Raw genomic sequence first — 17,128 nt, forward strand, 5'->3', positions numbered from 1 at the left:
CAGACCTACTATTTAAGGTATATTAAATAGTATTAGCCACAAACCTCTGAATAAGGTTTAAAGTATATTAAATAGTATTAGCCACAAACCTCTGGCTAAGGATCAAACTGGCGAATTTGTGATCGTGGGGCCCACGCATAGCGGCCGCCGTGAGGCATCCTAAATAACATAGAATCTTAATGAACGAGAAAATACAGAGTAAAGAGTTAACTAGAATTATCAAATGTCAGAATAATTAGAGACCGACAAACAACCAATTTGCCTTTCAACCTAAATTCGAGGTCATACTAAAATGGAGTCAGATTAGATAATAAAATGGAGTCAGATTTGAGTTAAACCTAAATTGAATAACTCTGCGCGCTGAAAAGACTGAACACGCAAGTAACCTTCATCCACCACTGGATACCTTCCTTGGGCCAAGTGCGTGGACCTTACATAAGCATATTACGGCTTACAAATAAAAATCATATAATTGGTAAATAATTTAATTATTTATCACAGTTGAAAGAAAACATTAAGCAAAATTTAATTAATCCTTAAAAAAACTAACTTTTTCAAAAAAAAAAACTCTGAGAATCTTTCCCTTTAAAAAAAAAAAAAAAAAAAAAATCAGTTATTCTCTACCTATTTGAAATTGCATATATAGTTAAACAGTTAAAGTCAACATGAAATCCAATTTGCAAACATTAGTGGTCGGAAACATTTTTTTTTTAATGTTTTTGAAAGAAGTCTCTTCTGCTCAGGCTGCATTTAATTGATCAGAAATACATTTAAAAAAATACTAATATTGAGAAATATTATTACAATTTAAAATAATTGTAATATATTTAAAAATATTTTGCTTATTATTATTGTTCCAATTTAGAGATTTCTTGCTGAATAAACTAATTTCTTTATAATAAAAAAACATTTGAACAGTGTATACATTAAGCTAAGTTTTGCAATTTGAACTGTGAAAAGCCCATTTGTAATTAGTTGCTGTCAGATATCTCACAGTGCTGAGCTTTCTCAGATGAAGTCCTGAGCGAGCCGGCCCATCAGCGGGCACTGCATGAAGCTTTCCATAGCTTTCTAAAAATGGAACATTCTTCTGTGTTTTGTGAGAGAGTTTGTGCTCCTGTTCGCTGATGTCTCTCTGCTCCAAGACTCTTTCTGAACGTCAGACCGCGTTTGAGAGCTTTAATGAAATATGTAAAATAATCTCAGATTCTCTTTCATCAGCTCAGACTTCAGTCGTTTAACTCCGTCTGATCTTTACATTCAAGGAGTTTGTTCATTTAATTCTGTCTTGTGTAACATCATGTTATGTTCAGTATTTCCCACATGGTTCAGTCAGCAGGGGGATCTGACTGTAATTTCCCATGGAAAATATAAAAGTAACATCCAATGGTTCGAGGTTAAACATTCAACTATAAATACATCTCAAACACAATGTGTATTTATAAGGAAATAAAGAAAAGGGTCTCACCGGTGCTGATCCAAGTGGATATCGGTTTCTTTCCGTAGTTTTTAAATCAAATGAAGCCTCATTGAAATCTCAACAATCTCCATCACTCATGCAGACAAAGAAAAGCCGCATCTCTAAATGCTGTAATGTCCATGTTTTTCCTCTTGCAGTCTGAAGTGTCTCTTTGCCTCTCAAGCATAAGTGGACGCTCTCTTTCCAGAAGTTGCTCTGATGTGACGTGAGTCTCGCTCAAGAATGACAGACTTTCATTCCTGCTGGTTTTCTCTCGTCGTTGACCCTCCCCTTCCCTCTCGTTCTCATCTTCTCAACAGTCCCTCCAAACTCTGGGCAGAAGCCCTGAAAAGTCACTTTGCAGAGCAATCTGTCTTGTGGGACGAGAGCCGTAAAGCTCACCCGGTAAACAGGCCTCTGGGACATCAGCCATAGCAAAACGCACATCCATAGTCCATATTTAGATAAATTCAGTTCTGAATGTCCTTTCCTCCTGAGTTTTTGTGGATTATATGAAACATCTCTATTTAAAAAATGACCACAAATGTGTATAGAGTAAAACACACACACACACACACGCATGTTGTGTTTCCATGTTTTATGGGGACATTCCAACAGTTTTTAAAAATATATATTATAAAGATTTACACTTTAAATGAGGACAGTTTTAATTATATATATATAATTAAAAATATATAATATATTATAAAAGTTTAAATTATGTTTTGCCTGAAAATTATTTTATTTTTAACTAATACAAATACTAATAATAAATGATATATTTGCATTGTGGCATTATTTTCATGACAATTAGGCCCTTTTTTTCTTTTTTAAAAATGAGAAATAGATGAAGCATACCTGAAAACATCTTTTTAAACAGGTTTATCCATTAAAAAGCAGTAAGTGATGGTGGACCACCCCTGAGAGCGTCGTCGTGACCCCCCTCTGCGTTACCTCACAGACACAAACATGAGCAAACACTGACCATCAAAGCCATCGGTGAACCAGCTGGAGCTCATAAGAGAAACGTTGCATTAGAGACGTCCTGCACCTCATCCTTCATCACAAACCACAACCCAGATCCAGCCATATTACAGTAAATCCTGCAGGATTCTCAGATCAGGATTTGTTATTTCTTAGCATAAACACTCTGCAACAAAAGCTACACATCTGAACTGACAGATCCGATACCAAAAACACAGACTCGAATGAGATCAAAGGGAAATGTTACATAATAACAAGAATGATGAAACAGCCTCAAAATATGAACTGTTGAATGGAAATGTGGGATTCATTTGGCAGAATAACACTACGGCAGGTGTGACAATGTAAATAATTCAAACAAAACAGCAACTTTAAATCAGTTTGGAAACTGAAAAAAAAGACTTATTTTATTGTATTGAAACACTACATAAACAGACCTGAAAAAAAAACAGCATGTAAAGCATCAATCAATCAATCAATCAATGTAAAACAAATATCTTTGAAAAGCACCTTTTTTAAAAAAAATTAAAATTGCAAGACAACACACACACACACACACACACACACGTAAATAATTAAATACAGCATAAATTTAATTCAGTAAAACAAACACTACCATGATGTATAATTATTTTAATACCTAAATATTTAATCTTAATTTATGAAATACTACTAAAAAAATTTTTTTCTCTCCAATTTTTCACATGCAGAGAATTGAAGTGTAAGTGAATGTGCTTATGAAAATAATGAAAATAATGTCACAATGCAAATTATAAACCTAAAAGAAAGTCAGATTTTTTTTCATGCAAATGTTCATTTTCTTCCACTTACAAACTTAAAAGTTTGATTTTAACTTGCTGAGCTAATTCTGCAAAACTAATAAACACGAAATACACTGTAAACAAATGTTAATTTTAATTAGATCAATTTATTTTTTATCAAACTTTTCAGGTTTAATGAATTGAGTATATTTTTTAAGCTCATAGACATTTGTAGAGCGCAGATTTTTACAAGGTGACACTTTAAACAGCAGATAAAGGCAAATCAGCATGCAGTCGTTCGTGAGGAAACAAATGTAATGCTGATGTGTCTTGTTTCGGACTAAACCCGTCGTGCAGGACCGCTGTCCAGATCTGATGGAGTCACTGTCTAAACATCCGTCAGCTTGACAAAACACAGAGACTGTAAATCACTTCAGTCCTTCAACAACTAATAAAACTCCGTTACAGCGAGCGACAGCGACAGATGTGTGAGATTATGAACACTGTAAAACAAGATAAAGTTACCGGGTGGTTTACCTGTTAAAAACATGGATTGCCTGGAAAAATGTTTTGGATTGAGACCATCGGCACTTACAAATAATGCAATGATAGTAGCTTGGCCCACCAGCCTAAGGTGGTTTAGCTGGTCTCCCACCCTAGACACTATCCACTTTATTTTTTAGCGTAGTGCTGCTGGACGCTTTCAAAGCACTGCTTCGTGAAGCTTCGAAACATTTGCGAATCATTTGTTTCGAACCAGTGGTTCGGAGCGCGTGTCAACCTGCCAAAGTCACGTGATTTCAGCAAACGAGGCTTCGTTACGTCACAAATGTTTCTATCTATCTATCTAAATAAATAAAGATCAGTGAACTCATGCATCACTCTCTTATTGTTATTACATATATACATATCTAAATGCGACCGTTTCTAACTTTTTTTATAGCATGTTATACAAAAATCTTTTATTTACTACCACAAAATAGAAATATCTAAGAATAAAATAGCTAAAAACAAATAAACTGTTACATCAAATACTCTCTCTCTGAAGCAAAGAGCTCATGACACACAAATAAGGCGAATCTGAGTTCAGATCGGGACTTCGGAGCGCGAAATCATGAACCGTTTGATTCAGATTGGGAATTCAGAGCGCGAATCATGAGCCGTTTGATTCAGATTGGGACTTCGGAGCGTGAATCATGAACCGTTTGATTCAGATCGGGAATTCAGAGCGCGAATCATGAACCGTTTGATTCAGATCGGGACTTCGGAGCACGAATCATGAACCGCTTGATTCAGATCGGGACTTCGGAGCGCGAATCAATAAATCGTTATATTCAGATCGAGACTTCGGAGCGTGAATCACAAATCGTTTGATTCAGATCGGGACTTCGGAGCGCGAATCAATAAATCGTTAGATTCAGATCGGGACTTCGGAGCGTGAATCACAAATCGTTAGATTCAGATCGGGACTTCGGAGCACGAATCATGAACCGTTTGATTCAGATCGGGACTTCGGAGCGCGAATCAATAAATCATTAGATTCAGATCGGGACTTCGGAGCGTGAATCACAAATCGTTTGATTCAGATCGAGACTTCTGGACTTTTTTTTTTCGGTGTCATTTTAGGTCATTTTCCAGTTATTTTACCTGTACAAAACAGTCCGTTATGCTGCTTAATATTGCAAACTGGTATTTGCCATAATATTATTTATACATGTATTTCGTAATCATAAACAGACTGGTTTGTAGCGCAAAGTTTGTGCTAACGGTTATTCATTTACTAGACTAAGTGCAGTAAGTTAAACGGTAAAAACTTTGCGCTAGGTACGCTGTAGAAAATAAGGTGACTATCTATTAATTAATAGAAAATATCAAAAAAATGTGTCATATAAATGAGTGTTAAGAAACAGCTCTTTGTTGCAAACACATACAGTCACAAAGATATGCCTGCAGTACAATATGCCTGCTTAAGTATGCAGGATATTACTCAATAAGAGTAAATTGTTTTGGAAGATTTTTTGTGTTTTTGGATTCTTTTGCTTTGGTTTTCTAATATTTAAACAGGAAGATTAATATAGAAAACTCAAGTGCTTTTATGGATGTAAAATTAGCAACACGAGAAGCTCAAAACAGGAAACATAAATGTCGTGTGTTTGGTCTGCATGTCTGATAAATGCGATCGACTCCATCACATGAAAGAGTGGATCTGCTGTTATTTTACTCGAACATATTTAATTTCAGGACGTTCCTAGAAAAACAAATCTTATTTTCAGAAAAACACTTTCCCTCCTAACGCGGGACGGATGAGTTACTGTCTCAGCATAAACACACGGCCAAAAATGAAAATCCATAAAAGTGAAAAACCGTCCCTCGTTACAGATGTTTATTCTTCCACTCATCACTCTGTCCAAAGTTAAACCTGACAGAGACTTCAGACACGTGAATGCATGAACTGTTTCAAACGAATAACCCATCAATCTCCAACTAAAAGTAGGAGTAAGGCACTTCCTGTGAGAGTGGAAATCATCATCATATATATCTGACTGTAGGCCTGGTTAATTTCGTCTCAGAGAGGGTATTTCGTAATCATAAACAGACTGGTTTGTAGCGCAAAGTTTGTGCTAACGGTTATTCATTTACTAGACTAAGTGCAGTAAGTTAAACGGTAAAAACTTTGCGCTAGGTACGCTTTAGAAAATAAGGTGACTATCTATTAATTAATAGAAAATATTTTAAAAAAAATTCATATAAACGAGTGTTAAGAAACAGCTCTTTGTTGCAAACACATACAGTCACAAAGATATGCCTGCAGTACAGTATGCCTGCTTAAGTATGCAGGATATTACTCAATAAGAGTAAATTGTTTTGGAAGATTTTTAGTGTTTTTGGATTCTTTTGCTTTGGTTTTCTAATATTTAAACAGGAAGATGAATATAGAAAACTCAAGTGCTTTTATGGATGTAAAATTAGCAACACGGAGAAGCTCAAAACAGGAAACATAAATGTCGTGTGTTTGGTCTGCATGTCTGATAAATGCGATCGACTCCATCACATGAAAGAGTGGATTTGCTGTTATTTTACTCGAACATATTTAATTTCAGGACGTTCCTAGAAAAACAAATCTTATTTTCAGAAAAACACTTTCCCTCCTAACGCGGGACGGATGAGTTACTGTCTCAGCATAAACACACGGCCAAAAATGAAAATCCATAAAAGTGAAAAACCGTCCCTCGTTACAGATGTTTATTCTTCCACTCATCACTCTGTCCAAAGTTAAACCTGACAGAGACTTCAGACACGTGAATGCATGAACTGTTTCAAACGAATAACCCATCAATCTCCAACTAAAAGTAGGAGTAAGGCACTTCCTGTGAGAGTGGAAATCATCATCATATATATCTGACTGTAGGCCTGGTTAATTTCGTCTCAGAGAGGAAGATGTGGACATCAACACAGTCTCACCTCAAACTTTTAATTATTACTAGACTATATTTTATTAACTTGTATTATCATACAGGATGCAAATAAGCAGTTTTTCAGTTGCTAATATGATTGACCATTTTGGAAATGGAAAAATCAATTTCTGGAACAGTTATTGAACCATTAGACAAATTATATTGGAATATATGTTTCGTATCTTATTTGATACATTAGGTTTTTATGGCCCTTCATAGTATGAAATAGTGTGAATATGGAAGAAAAACAGCTCAGATTTATTGCAGAGTCCCAAAATGAGCAAAAATGCCCAATTTGGTGCCAATGCTGACATTTATGTCAAAAAGTAAGATGAAATTCTGATAGCTTGTAATGTAAATTAATGAGATCTTTATAAAATGATATAAATATCAGTTGTCGCTCTATATCTCTTTGTCTAATAAGATGAGATTTAAATGCTTAGTTTTATGATCAAAACATAATGCAATGCAGTACAATGATGATAGAGAGATGAACAAATTAACGTTCCTCAAAAGCCTGATGATCATATTTGACTCATATTTGAACATGATTTTTCTAATAAATGATAATCAAGCAAACCTAAGTTGCTTCAGTCCTGTAAGTGTTCATCTTGAAATATTGCTAACAATATGAAAGTTATTCTTACGTTTACTTTTTAAAATGAGTAAAGATTTGACAGCAAAAAGACACGTGAACGAGCTGCAGGTGGACCGTTTGTACAATTAGACTAAAAAGCCTTTTGCTAAAAAGGTCTAAACTATCAATCAGAGACAGAAGGAGAGTAATAGATATGTTCAACAAGGTGTTGATCATGTTGATGATTTAGAGGCCTTAGAAATTCATGATCAAATATGATACAGTAGGTTAAATATCAGAATCAGAATCAGAAAGAGCTTTATTGCCAAGTATGTTTGCACATACAAGGAATTTGTTATAGTGTCACAAGCTTCCAGTACACGGAGACAACAACAACACACAGATAATAAAAATGAGATGTGAATAAAATACACATGCATAAATATAAACCACAAAAAAAGGCTGCCGTCTGCGGCGCCATCGCATTTATGATAAATATGTGAGAATATTAACTGTACGGTAGCCTTTACAACGTGATCCACATTGTTTTTATTTCTGTTTTCAGGGCAGTCAAAGTGCAGAACTAACAAACATGATTTAAGGTTGTCAACAACATAGTAGTACTAGTTAAAGGCAGTCAGGCAGCATCAGGCGCAGTTATGAAGTCAGTAATGAAGTATTTGGATTTGTTTTGGCAATATGAGCAAAAATGTGAGTTTCAAGCAATGAACAGCTCTGAGCATAATGTTATAATTGTGATCTTGAAATTAAATTATGGTGACTCTGACATGACATGAATGCAGCGTTAACAAAAACAAGTTGCGAGCCCTGAAAACACATTTGTATAATTTCCATAAAGGTACACAGTGATTATACAGCTATATGTAGCATGTACCTATATTTAGCATGTGTCATTTACATTTGTAAAAAACATGTCAAATAAATGAAAAAATTGTCAATAAAACAAAAACACAACATAATACTGTAAAACATCCTGGCAGTGCTTTCGTGTTTTTTCTCCAACCTTTTCAACTTCCTCCTTGAGAAGCGATTTGGTCGCTTCTTTTTGACAAGTGAACAGCTTGAAAAACAAAAGCAAGCATCGCAATTGGTTTCCTTATATGCCATCTTTCTAGCATCAGCCCATAAAACGCATTTATGATCATAATATCAAGTAGGAATACATCAAATCTAATAACGAGCATGTACATTACCATTCAAAAGTTTAGGGTCTGTAAGATTTTTTAAGGAAATTAATACTGTTATTCAGCAAGGATGCATTCAATTGATCTAAAGTGACAGTAAAGACATTTATAATGTTCCAAAGATTTCTATTTCAAATAAATGCTGTTCTTTTGAACTCTCTGTTCATCAAAGAATCCTGAAAAATAAAATGTATCAGTTTCCACAAAAATATTCGGCAGCACAACTCTTTTCAACACTGATGATAATAAGAAATGTTTGTTGAGCAGCAAAATTATCAGTTGACACTGAAGACTGTAGTAACGATGTTGAAAAACCAGCTTTGCATCACAGGAATAAATTACATTTTACAATATATTCACATAGAAAACAGTTATTTTAAATTTTAATAATATTTCACAATATTACTGTTTTTGCAGTATTCTTTTTGATCAAAGGTATGTAGTCTTGGTGAGCAGAAGTGACTTCTTTCAAAAACACACAAAAAAAATCTTACTGACCCCAAACTTTGGACCCCTAGTGTAAATGACATCTTCATTAAAGGGGTCATATGATGTTGCTAAAAAGAACAGTATTTGGTGTATTTGGTGTAATGCAATGTGTTTATGCTAGTGAGGAGTGTATATCAGCTAAAGGCACATGCTGTGATAAGCTAAAGCTAACGGTGGTAAACAGGAAGTTGAAGTGATGTGGGCTCGGCTCAGGTGGTTGGACTGATGTTAGTAGGCAGTGCAAATTCATCTGTCATGGTGAAACGGTCGGTCATTCATTCGTCTCTCTCCGGCGGTGATCTGTCCCTCTGTCTGCGCTGGGCTAAAAACTGCTGGACCACAGATGACCAATCCACAACGTTCTCCACGCGCTCCTGTCCTCCAGACATGGACGTCGCAATCTGACCGCCTGCACAGTAACACAACGCGATTGCTTGAGATTGACACATGACAAATCCTATTATTTCTTGCGTTTGCTTAAAATAAAATGTAATTACTGTACACAGGAATTACTGCTGTAGAAATAAAATTATGAAATTGTTTTTTCCAAGTATGTAATTATAAATATATAATATTGATAAATATTAATTACACATTAAATTATGAATTGATGAATTACAATATGAATATCTAATATAATATAATATAATAATATCTATGTATTTATTTATTTATTTATTCATTCAATAAAGCAAAGGCTATTTTCATGGCAAACTCATAGTGGTAGAAATTAAAATAATCATACAATCAACAATAAAACTTAAATAAATAAAATATAATGGAATAATTGAACAATATTTTTCTTACAACAGTATAAAAAACAATATAACACATAAAAAATATAAAATATCAAATAAAAAAATATAGGAATTTATTAAAAAAATATAGCAATTATATACACTTATTTATAAAATTATATATATAATTATATACAAAAAAACATTTTTAACTCAGAAATTGCTAGTAAATTTCACAATTAATTACAAAGAAACAGCAAGTAACACACTGAATTAAACATGGAAATTTGGAAGTAGAAAGACTGAAATAGTATTTTCTTGTAAAATGTACTTCAATAACCTTTATTTACAACTTTGAAAAATCATTTTTACAGTGTTTCATATAATATAATAATTTATTTATTATGAATTTATTTTAATGCAGCAAAGGCTATTTTCATGGTACACTCAGAGTAGTAGAAATCAAAATAATCTTAATAGCAATAAAACTTTGATAAATAAATAAAATGGAATAATTTAACAATATTTTTCTTAAAACAATATAAAAAATACAACAATTATATAGTTTTTTTCTGTTTGATATTTTATAGAAAAACTAACATTTTTATAGAAAATCTCAAATCTAAAATTGAAGATTTTAGATTTTAAAATCTAAAGTTAGTTTAAAGTTGACCACATAAATGAATCTCCTACCAAAGAAGAGGAGCAGTGAAATTGTGTACTTGCCCTCCGGGAGGATCTGTGTCCTCTTGTTTCCTCTGACCAAGCTGACAGACGCTTGAGCCAGCAGCTCTAGAGAACGCGAGTCTGTCAAACCTTCAGTGTCTTCATCCTCATTCTTCACATTATGACACTCCACAGAGCAGATCTTCCCTGAACACAACGGAGGACACAGGCATGGGAAAGTCACTCAACACTGCACATACACACATAATATGGCAATAGAGTCAGGAACACACTCTATAGAAAGCTCGGCGGAGAGTTTGAAGATGTACAGGAAGTGTAAGATGCAGCAAATGCCTAGTGTGCTGCAGCTAAAGTTAAACTTTTGTTTGCAGCATTAAGCATCACTTTTGTCAAACCTCGCATTTTAAGATGGCACCATTATAAACTAATATGATAAAAACACTGTTCAATAAATAAGTCAATTTATTATTATCGATAATCACAATAAACAATTCTTTGACAAGGTACTATAACAAACTGCATAATTGAATTCTCTTATTTTTAACTTTAGAAGACAGTAATTTTAAGTTGCACACTATGCATTAGAAATATATGAAAGTTTGTCTCCACCACAGGATGAAAATATGGGATATCTCACAATTCTTAAGGGAAAAATTCAGAAATGTGAAACAAACTCAGAATTGTGAGATATACTGTAAAACCGCAATTGCGAGAAATAAAGTCAGAATGACCTTTTTTCATTTTTTATTCCATGGCAGAAAAAAAACAGAATTGTGAGATGTAAACTCAGAATTCCAAGAGAAAAGTCAAAATTGTGAGATGTAAACTTAGAATTCTGAGAAAAAGTTGAAATTGTAAGATGTAAATATAGAATTCTGAGGAAAAAAAAACATTAGAATTGTGAGATGTAAACTCAAAATTCTGAGGGAAAAAGTCAGAATTGTGAAATGTAAACTTAGAATTCTGACAAAAAGTTGAAATTGTGAGATGTAAATATAGAATTATGAGGAACAAAGTCAAAATTGTGAGATGTAAACTTAGAATTCCGAGAAAAACGTCAAAATTGCAAGATGCTAATTTTGAATTCTGAGAAAAAGAAAACATTAGAATTGTGAAATGTAAACTCAAAATTCTGAGGAAAAAAGTCAGAATTGTGAGATGTAAACTCACAGTTACAAGTTTATAGCTTGCAAATGCAAGATATAAACTCACATTTGCAAGGAAAAAAGATTTGCGACTTTATTTTTTATTCTTTGCCGAACACAAGCTTCCCCAGTAACATGCAAATGAACTCTAATGAAAAGCAACTCCTACCTGCACGTTTGCAGAGAACCGTGATGGAGTAGAACAGGTTGGTGAACAGGTTGAACGGAGACGGAATTCCAGACTTGCGGCTCATATCGCGGATCAGAACGGCGCGGCCAAACTTCCACTCCGTGTCGGACTGAGCCTGGATGCGCTGGTACGTGTCGCTCATCATGGCGATGAGGAGGTTGATCAACACGATGGACGTCACCACCAGATACACACCAAATACCATTTTAGCCAAAACGGCCGTGGTGGCAGGCGAATGCTCCATGTCGGGAATTTTATCCGGTTCGGTTAAACCAAATAAAGCGAAGAAGAGCAGCACAGACATGTTTAAAGGACCCGGAATGGTCACTTGCGTGGCGTTTCCGGTGCTGTTGTCCCAATCTTGGGGATACAGCGGCTGACACAAAGCGGTGAGACTCAGCGTGAAGGCAGTGTGGAACAACATGAGGATCACAGCGAACCGACACAGATCCTTCATCAAGTCTCGGATGATTATGGCCCACGGGCCGAATAAGTGATGGAACGTGAGGAACTCCAGCAGCTGGATGAATCCCAGTGTCATCGCCACGGCCAGCAGGATGTTCCGGGCGAACAGGCAGTGCAGGTGCGCTGGTAGCCACCATTGGGTGAAAACCGCCAGCAGGTGGCACAGCAGAGCCGCGGCGGAAAAACCCAGGAGAAGAAGACGAATCCACGCTAAACCAGCACGCTCACCTGGGAAGGTCAGCTCGGATACCAGCATCCCACAGAGCCAGATCAGCAACAGACACTCCGACCAGCCGGGCACCAGACGGCCCTCAGACAGAGGACTCCTGGGCGGATACACAATCGTCAGGATGAACAGGGCCAACAGGAAGACGTGTGACACCAGGTGACTCATGAACTTCACGATTGGGATAGTGTTGAAGCTGAGTGGAGATTAAAACAATCAGTTACACACATTTCTCCTCAACCGAGACGCACTGGCAGTAAAAATTTTGCATACATGTGACTGAATTTATGTTTCTTAAAAACCTTTTGATCTAAAGGCCAGTGTTGCTGTTGTTTACTTAAAGGGATAGTTCACCCAAAAATGAAAATGTGATGTTTATCTGCTTACCCCCAGGGCATCCAAGATGTACAGACTAATAAGTGCATTACCGCCACCTGTCTCTCAAATGGACCATTGACCTTCCTAATTGAGATTGTAGATAGAGTGTCAATGGTCCATTTGAGAGACAGATTAAAACTATTAGAATTGTTTTCGTTAATTGAAATAAAGATATAATAAAATAAAATGCAAATATTAGATTAAAAACAAACTTAAAATAAAATTAGAAGTGTTGCCTTGGAAACTAACTGAGAAAAAAAACTAAAATTTAAATAAAAAAAAATTTAAGCTGAATAGAAAGATGAAAAAAAAAATGACAAAAGCAGATAACAAATTAAACCTGACAATATTAAACAAAAGCTAATATATTAAAATATTAATAAATACTATAATAGTTTATAAATTAGACAAATTGATATAAAAGCCAGTGCTGTTATTGTTAACTAAATTTTTTTAAATGGTTTTCATTCATTGAAATAAGGATAAAATAAAATATAAATACTAGATTAAAAATTAGAAATGTCACCTTGGCAACTAAAATTACTGAAATTAAATCTGAAATAAAAAGAATAATTTTTAAGCTAAATGGAAATATAAAAAACTAAAAGGAATAAAAAGGACAAAAGCACATTAAGAAATTATTTATACTAAAATTAAAATTAAAACAAATGAAATTAAAATGTAAAATGAAAATGTAGTAAATACTATAAGAGTACACAAATAATACTAAAATAACACTTTTCAAGGCTTTGCGGTATGATTTTATGTTTTTTGAAAGAAATAAATACTTTTAATAAAAAGGACACATTTAAACTGATCAAAAGTGACAGTAAAGACATTTATAATGTTACAAAATATTTATATTTTAACTAAATGCTGTTCTTTTGAACTTTCTATTAATCAAAGAAATGTTTCTTGAGCAGCAAATCAGCATATTACAATGATTTCTGAAGGATCATGTGACACTGAAGACTGGAGTAATGATGCTGAAAATTGTACTAATCTTTCACAATATTACTGTCTTTCCTGTATTTTTGATCAAATAAATGCAGCCTTGGTGAGAAGTTTACTGTGTCAGACCGTACCTGTGTCTGTGTGGCAGTGAGAGCGCCAGCCACAGCGGAGGGAAGAGCAGCAAACAGAAGAACAGCAGCAGGATCTTCCATGAATCCCACTGCAGGCTTCCGTGCCACACGTCCGTCAGGTACGTCTGCACCGCTGGATGGGACACCACACCCTTCTGCCGGCCCTCGATCAGGCAGTCCAACACGCTGGCGCCCCGGTGGTCCACAGCCGTGAGGATCGGACCCGCGCCATGACCCCCGGCTGAGGCAGCGAGGGTCAGGAGGTCAGAGGCCATGAGCTCACAGTAACACGCGGCGGCGAGCAGGTCGACAGAGCGCTCCTTCTCTCTGAGCGCGGCCAGAGTCAGAGCTCGCGACAGACGGACGCACGTGTCCAGAGGAGCAGGAGAATGAAGAACCAACTCCTCCAGAGCCAGATTATCATTCATCCGGCCGCACACCATCAGATTGAACACAAACTACAGACAACACACAAAACAAAACATGCTAAAGGATGCAATTTGAATTGGTTTATTTTAAGCAGAACAAGGCACTTAAAGGGATAGTTCACCCAAAAATGAAAATCACCCCATGATTTACTCACCCTCAAGCCATCCTAAGTGTATATGACTTTCTTCTTGCAGACAAATACAGTAAACAGTGAGAGATGCTGAGACAGGTGAAAAGCGTTTGGTTAATAGTGAATATTGACCTATTGTGCGTACCGTTGTGGCTCCTGCTGTTAGCAGGGGATAATCGCTACATTTGGGGTAAAAAAGACATAATTATGTATTGTGCCAAGAAGGTTGCACTGTCTCTGGAGACTTGTATTATGGAAAGCACCATGAACCGGAAGTCAGCCACTGTCTGTATCTGGTCTGTTACCTTCAGCCGCTGCTGAATCCACGTGAATACAAGTGCGTAATTGAGTTTAATTTCTTTTTAGTTATAATTCTGTGTGAAATGTATTTAAGTTAATGAAGTGGATAGATGGCAATTCGTGCATGAAAATATTCATTTCATGATTAAATGGAGCTTGATAGTGTGATTTTATCTTTCAAGGTTATTCTTTGCTTGAAAGCATATTGTCTGAACAAATTTAAAACATTAAACAATTTTAGTAAACTGTATTTTAATATATACTTAATTTTATTATTTTTTAAAGATATGTGGGTAGTTGACATTTCAAACAGTGACAACTGAGCCAATATGACATGCTATTATATTGTCATATCTATTATATCTAAGCCTATTTAAGTATTTTATATACATAAAATGTTATGTATATAAAATGTTTAACTATATATATATATATATAAGTTTAAAATAGGGTTGGTTAGATATGATAATTTTATTTATTTAATGTTTATTCTGTTGTCTTAGCATAATTTCTTTTTTTATATAACTATTAATGCGCTTAAATCTATACATCTATAATGTTAATACATTAAAATTCTCATTTTTGATCAATTCTTCATGTTGCAACACAACATTTAGAGATTTGTTGAAGTTTTGGGTTCAATTTTAGTCTACTTGATAGTATTTGGTTGTTACAGAGGATTTGAATCACTCCACTGCACATTTGATGTTTATATTTTCATATCTAATATTCTGCTTTATGATAGATGTGATAGATATTATATGATAGCATGTCAGATTGGCTTTTGTATATATATATATATATATATTTAATAGAAATAGAAATATATGTTGGTTAATGTATGTGTGTGTGTGTTTTCACTTCACTCAAATGTTATTCTGAAACAAATGTAGAAAAAACATGAGAAAAAAATGTGTAATAGAAACATAATCATGATGTTTTACTGTGATATGGGTCATGAAATTGAACTACTACTTTTTTCATTATTTTTTACAGTGAAGATCTGATGTGGCCTCAGTCTTCCCAGCACAGGTTGGTCACAATGTCTCTGAGATGCTGTCAGAAGATGTTACTGAGACTCTATTATGATGAATTCAAACATAAATCTAATATTTTTTCCATAACTGAAGTCTCTTTTTCAATAAAAAGCACCTGCAGTGCATCCCACCTCGTCGAGCTGGAAGATCTCCGGATCTCCCTTCTCCAGCATCTTGAGTTTCTGTTCCAGTGCCATCCATTCTCCCCTGAGGGCCAGAGGCATCAGGCGCTGAGTGGTCCCAGACACACAGGAGCTCTCTGACATCATACAAGACCACAAAATAACCTCACAGGAATCAAACCACACGGTCTGTCAACACCATGACAAAAGCACGTTCATTTACAAGACAAAACCCAGACGGATCTGCAGCAGGTGCGGATCTAGCGGCACATTTCTCCGACTGTCCGCGGCGGGTTAAAGTTTGCAAACTCCGCCTTCAGTTCCTCCTGTTACCCTGGATTCAATAAAAAACAAACAAACAAACAAAACATTGAAACAATCCCACAGAAAAGAGACGGAATAGTAAGAGCTCATACTTCTGAAAACAGCGATTCAGCTGTAACGTTTCTTTCAGTCCTCGTTACTGCTGTTGTTGTCATTTAACGTTACCTCAAAATCAACGCCAACTTTTTTTATGCTAAAATATAATGCGTTAATCTCTATTTTAGGGTAAAATCAGGTCCATCTGTATGGAACGGTGTTTTCGTTTGAGCACATCAAGTTTGTTTGGTGTAGCATGGTAAATTAGACATTTTTTAAAAGTGTATTCTGACATGTAGCATAGGCTATATATATATATATAGGCCTAGGTATAGCCTATATAAACGTACCACTGTGTCTTCTGTCTCAGTTGCACCGATCGACCGTTGAAATTTTAAAAAAATTACCCAAAATATAGAAATAACCCAATAAACGTTCAGAATAACCCAAAAAGCAATCCAATATGTTTAACCCAGATATTGTGTAGTAAACAACCCAACGTTTTTTAGAGTGTATGAAAATAAGACCTATAACTTAATTAATTTGTATTTCCTGCTAGCTACATTTCACATACATAAACAAAAGATTCACAAACCCGCTCCGAAGTTCCGATCTGAATCAAATGATTCGCGAACCGGCTCCGAAGTTCAGCTATCAATCAAATGATCCGCGATATGCGCTCCGAAGCTCCGATCTGAATCAAAAGATTCACGAACCCGCTGAATCAAATTGTTCATGATACGAGCTCCGAAGTTCCGATCTAAATTAAATGAGTCTTGATACTTGCTCCGGATCCTGATCTAAATCTAATGATTTGCCATACGCGCTTTGAAGTCCCGATCTGAATTAAATGATTCGCGATATGCGATCCGATTGGAGCGCTTCGAAACAGTGAATCATTTTGCGA

General features: G+C 35.3%; 2 protein-coding genes across 2 annotated transcripts in view; one reads left to right on the forward strand and one right to left on the reverse strand.

Moving 5' to 3' along the window:
• Positions 1-9,053: 9,053 nt before the first annotated feature.
• Positions 9,054-15,661, reverse strand: LOC107751692 (short transient receptor potential channel 2-like). Its single transcript, XM_016567445.1, has 5 exons — positions 15,647-15,661; positions 13,844-14,301; positions 11,669-12,576; positions 10,484-10,540; positions 9,054-9,339 (listed from the first exon to the last, which is right to left on the reverse strand). The coding sequence occupies exons 1-5, from the start codon at positions 15,659-15,661 to the stop codon at positions 9,206-9,208; spliced, it is 1,572 nt and encodes a 523-aa protein (XP_016422931.1). The 3' UTR covers positions 9,054-9,205.
• The window catches only part of oxsm (3-oxoacyl-ACP synthase, mitochondrial), a 7,521-nt gene continuing 5,060 nt past the window's right edge, over positions 14,668-17,128 (forward strand). Inside the window, exons 1-2 of the mRNA XM_016567418.1 lie at positions 14,668-14,739; positions 15,699-15,786. Of these exons, the coding sequence (XP_016422904.1) occupies positions 15,709-15,786 (78 nt within the window). The 5' untranslated portion in view covers positions 14,668-14,739; positions 15,699-15,708. The remainder of the gene's footprint in view (positions 14,740-15,698; positions 15,787-17,128) is intronic.

Source organism: Sinocyclocheilus rhinocerous, unplaced genomic scaffold (assembly GCF_001515625.1).
Source record: "Sinocyclocheilus rhinocerous isolate Xijiao unplaced genomic scaffold, SAMN03320098_v1.1 scaffold422, whole genome shotgun sequence".
Taxonomy (NCBI): domain Eukaryota; kingdom Metazoa; phylum Chordata; class Actinopteri; order Cypriniformes; family Cyprinidae; genus Sinocyclocheilus; species Sinocyclocheilus rhinocerous.